Source organism: Grammomys surdaster, unplaced genomic scaffold, assembly GCF_004785775.1.
Source record: "Grammomys surdaster isolate TR1022 unplaced genomic scaffold, NIH_TR_1.0 278, whole genome shotgun sequence".
NCBI lineage: Eukaryota > Metazoa > Chordata > Mammalia > Rodentia > Muridae > Grammomys > Grammomys surdaster.
The window spans coordinates 10581102-10586526 of record NW_021604719.1 but is presented as its reverse complement, the minus strand read 5'-3'; the positions used below and the strand labels follow the sequence as shown (position 1 = coordinate 10586526).

General features: G+C 35.2%; 1 protein-coding gene across 8 annotated transcripts in view; it reads right to left on the bottom strand.

Moving 5' to 3' along the window:
• Positions 1 to 5425, bottom strand: part of Csnk1g3 (casein kinase 1 gamma 3) — an 87885-nt gene that overhangs the window by 49761 nt on the left and 32699 nt on the right. For all 8 annotated transcript variants that reach the window (XM_028777135.1, XM_028777131.1, XM_028777133.1 and 5 more), the window contains exon 3: positions 3389 to 3429. In XM_028777135.1, the coding sequence (XP_028632968.1) occupies positions 3389 to 3429 (41 nt within the window). The remainder of the gene's footprint in view (positions 1 to 3388; positions 3430 to 5425) is intronic.

The window sequence follows — 5425 nt, the reverse complement described above, 5'->3', positions numbered from 1 at the left end:
AGAGAGAGAGAGAGAGAGAGAGAGAGAGAGAGAGAGAGAGAGAGAGAATATGTGTGTGTGTGTAGGTGTTTGGAAATATGTGTGTATAATAGAAAATTTAAAGTATAAAGTCATTAAACTAGTGTCTTCCACATAGCACTATATTATCCATAAATTTTGAATAATTATCTAAAAATATACAACCTTAAAATGAGAAACTTACACCATCACAACTAAAACTAAAGATATACCTAATCACTGATATTCTCCAGGTTAAAAAAAGAAAAAAAAAAGGAATCAGTCTGGCTTAGTTTAGTAATTTGAGCTTGATTCCAGTACTTCAACAGCAATAATATAATGTTACCATAACACCATGTAGCTAGTCACATTACCAAAGGATGACACTTTCAGTAGTTATGGCAACCAGTTATTATGTGAGTGCAAACACTTAGATAAGACATCAATCTTGTAAAAGTCACAGCAAAACTGAACTAGGCACTAAGACTTGCTTTCAAAATATCAAACAGTGCCTTTATCTCACCAAAATATAGAAATGAGGTATGTCTAGAATATATAAACATAACATTTTCAAGTGACTATCTTTATAGTTGGTTATAAACAAAATTACCTTACCTATTGCACTAAGATATAATAAAACATTAAACTACACACATGGAAATCAGTAAACTAAGGACCAAAATGTAAAACTTTTCTGACCTTCCAATATAGAGAGAATATGGCTGGCTGTAGGCCATACTTACCTCAAAACAGAAAAGTAAAAATGTTCCCAATTACCCTAAATTATAAGAAATAAAAACTTTTTTAAGTAATGCTGATCACAGCACGTAAAATGAAAAGGCTGGGTGTGGAGGTGCACGCCTGTAATCCTACCACTTGAAATGTGGCAGCAAGAAGATCCGGAGTTCATGGTCATTTTCAGCTGCATAGCAAACTCAAGGCCAGCCTGGGCTATAAGAAATGCTGCCTAAAAAGACAGTTACATTAAAGGAAGGATGTTCTGTCCCACATCTCCCAGAAAAGGGCAGAAAAGAGAAATACACAAATAAACTGAAATAAAAGTCCTATAAGTAGTGCATCTAAAGAGGCTGGAAGATGACATGATTTGTATTTACTAAGGCACCAGTGGTAGGGACGGGACAAACAAACAGACAGTTCTAAATCTGAAACTAACAGGACTTAAGGCTCCCACCGGATGAATTAGCTAGACAGGGAGCAGTCAACCTAGCAGTGGCTCCAGTCTCTCACACAGGATATACCATCTACACATAGAGCTGTTCATTATGGCCACTTCATCACTAGCACAGAACACCACACATTTCTATCCTGGCATTCCACCTCCAACTCAAGTGCCATTCAAGGGGCTAGAATATGGGAAAAAAAAAAAGAACAATTGCAAACAAAATCAAAATGCCCATTCAAATACTATATGGTTCCTGTATGCTGAGTCTCTCTCTCCTGTGAGTCCTATATTCTAACTTCCTTTGCTTAAATTGGCTTTCTATGTAGCCTTTTAAAACTATTTAATGCAGTGATTCAGAACTAGTCAAAGTACTGAGAATAAATACGATTGAGTGTTCAGCCCTAAATAGGATATCAATATCAATCCCCCATAATCTCCTTCATTCCTCCAACGTGAAGATGGAACAGAAAGAACTGAAGAGTCAGAAGAGGAGCTGTCTTCTGGACATGACATTGCCACTGCCCTCATGAACTCGGGACAACTAAGGCTGCCTGTTCAAGCCCTAGCCCATCAACACTCCAGTATGGAGGAAGGGGAGGGATGCATAATGCACTCTCCCTGGCTGATGAGCTATTGGCAGTTGATGGCTGCTGGAGAAAGGAAAGTGAACTGGGGTGCATATGTGTCAGGTTGACCATGCTCCAGTGGATAGCCCAACGCCATACCACAAGAATGTAAACAGCACTAACTGGACTCAGTGAGCTTTGTTTTGTTGTTGTTTTGAAATACACGTGAAGTAGTAGGGGAAATTATTGGAGGAAGGTAGAGAGGAGAGGGAGAAAAGAGATATCATCAAGACACAAATACATTTATAACATTGATAAAGAATAAACTAATATTTTTAAAACAAAACGGTATTTCTACTAATTGGGGCACATGGAACCTTAATATTAAAAAATGTTAAGACCTTGATTATATTAACTGACTCTCGTGAATGATTACCATAAATCCAATTTAAAACAACAGTGAGAATCTTGTTATAACCCAACCAGACTTTGTATTATAAAGTCAGAGATTAGACCTTGAAACCAGCAAGAATTCATCTGGATAAGCCCAGCGTCAGTCCCATGTGTCTCAGTGATGCCACAGCCTGACTGTCTATCTTCATTTTGATGAAAGGACGGGAAATGGACACACTTCAAGCAGTAGGGACTTTCCACTGCATTTCAAAAGCTTTCTTTCTTTCTTTCTTTTTTTTTTTTAATTTCCTCCCACGGCCTCTTCCTCTAGCAGTCTGACTCATACCACCCTAATAACACAGGTCACACTGTCAGAGACAAGAGTGACAAGGGTGAGTGAGAAGACCAAGTCAATCTGGATCTTAGGAAAACTGGACTAACAACCAGAATAAGAAAATATGCCTTATAAAAATGGCTCCTAGCACCACATAGGGGCACAAGCCTTTAATCACAGCACTTGAGAGAAGCAGGTAGATCTCTGTGAGTTCGAGGGCAGCCTGGTCTACAAAGTGAGGTCTAGAACAGCCAGATCTAAATAGGCTGTGTCTCAGTGAGTGAATGAATGAATGGACAAATGAATAAAAATAGTTCCAGGATACAAATACTTCCAAAGAGATCTAATTTGTGCCTGTCACACTGAACACATAAAACTTCAGAATACTCCCGAGACAGCCATCCTTGCTACTACCAACATTCACGGATTTTTGAATCCCTGAAAGTCAAGCAACAACCAGCTTTACTGGATTTATAAAACACCAAGTTGTGTGTGTGTGTGTGTGGGGGGGGGGGGGCCGCCCCACAAAACACCTCAGAGGATAATCGGCATCCAAATGTATGTTTAAATACAATCTTAAATGCTAAAGACATGTTTATCTTGTCTAATCAGAAAGAGAAATTTTGCTTTTATCCACTTGAAAATACCTTTCTAAATTAAAAATATTGTCCAGATACAAAATTTCACTTCCAAGATGCTGCCAAAGTAAAACCAAGAGTTTTCCTCAGAGAGAAAGCGCTGACACTCTGCACATCACAGGCTTCAGCAATGATGACAGGGCCACTGTTACAAAAGCCCACTCATGCAAGCATTTACCTTTTGAATGAACATCCAAGCAATAAATGTAAAGATGAAAAATTAATAAGCCAATAATTAAAGGAAATAATTGTAAAATAACAATCAGTATGAACTTACCAGTTTAATCGCCACATATTCATTTGTGTATAAATTTTTCCCTTGAAAAAGGAAGAAATATATCAGATTCTGCTAATATTTTTAAATTTAACCTATATAACTTTTACAACCCATACTGTTTAAAATCAAAAAGTATATAAGACATTAAATAAAGCAAAACTCTTTACTTTCAACTCTTACAACAAGAAAATTGCTAAATTTGCTATCAACTCCTTTGCATTTAATGTTTTACTTAGTTAAATTCCAAGTAGAAACCGGTACTAATAAACATGTTATCCAATCATAAGAAAAATATTCTGACTTTGTTATAATACTGCTTGCAACTTAGAAAACAATCAATATTCAAGTAAATAGTGAATACATTTGAAGCCAGAACACAAAACTCCTCAACCATCCATTTCCTTTTAAACGATTATAGAATATTGTCTTATAAGGCCACATATGTAATCTTATATATATCAGATATATAAAAACTCTGAACTATGTTTAAAATATAATTAAATAAGAAAACTAATCAAGTTGGGCAGTGGTGGTGCACACCTTTAATATGGGAGGCAGAGCCAGGTGGATCTCTGCTTTTGAGGCCAGCCTAGTCTACAGAGCTACTTCCAGAACTATTTAAAGTTAAATATAGGAAATGAAACAAACAAACAAAAATACTCATCATCTCAATATATAGAGACCTTTCTGGGGATAAGAAAACATGAATAGAAGGTTACATACATATTTGGTTACATGAACTACTTTAAACTTCAAAATACTGAAAATTATGTTAAATATAAAGCCACATAAATGACAAATCAGAACACAAGTTATCATCGCTAACATGAAAAGAATTTAAATAACTTAATTATCTTTGTGTTGGCCTTCAGCCAAGAAAATTCCAACAGTCAGAATCTGCAGCCCCAGGAGAATACTATGGAGAATAAGGGCTGATAAGGGTAGAAGGACAATCTGAAATATAAATTAGTGTGTATCTTTATAAATACATCAAAAAGAATGAAATTAAAAATAGTACATATTGTTTCTTAATTTCCAGTATTTTTTAATTAGCAAAAAATCACTATTGTACTCAAAATAGAATGACTATTTGTTTTTAAAATGAGAAAGTGGTTCAGTTACAAAGACTACTACTAAAAACAAAACAGGCAGTTTATCAATTTTCATGCATGGTATTTTCCTGCACAGTACCCTTTAACCTTTTATACAGCTCCTAACTTCAACCTCAGATGCAATGCCATCTCTATGGCGCAGAATACTCATATAAATATTCTAAATATTGCCCTTATTGCATAAAAGTGTGTCCAAGTGGGAATCATCTTTATTAATGCTGAGTACCATAGGTCTCATGAAGTCGGTATATTTGAAAGATTTAACACAACAGAAATACTGAGTGTTACAAATCAAGTTCTATTCTGAAACTCATTAAACAAATGTTCATAGTTGTCAAGTTTTAGAGAATATTTTGTATTTTTAAGCAATTGGTTTAGCATTTAGAAATGTTTTCATGCACATTTTTAAAGTCATCATATATGAGACTGTAGGTGTCTTCCAGGAAACCTATGTGAAGAGTGTTATTAACAATGAGGAACCTGACTTTAAGGGTCTGGTATCTAATTCACAATTGAGTTTAAAGATGGAAAAATAAATATATTTCCTCAAAGTATTATAATCTCTTCACAAATATCTTTATATAATTTTTATTCTGAACTATGTGCAGGAAAAATTCAAAAGACAAGTAGCTAAATACAGATCCCACAGAACCAAAGTATACCAACATTTTTACTGACTTTCATATAGTCTAATCATTTATGTCACAGCAAAAAAAGAAAAGAAACAAACAAAAAGAAGTTGAATCCTAAAAAGCCATCATCTTTATTAATATTAAATATAAGGCTAAACTGTGGGGATTGCAGTAATAAACATTAGCAAAGAATCAGTAATATACAGTCTTGTCCCTGAGTAACACCACAAGTGAATAGTTTACAATGTGTGTGTGTGTGTGTGTGTGTGTGTGTGTGTGTGTGTGTGTGTGTG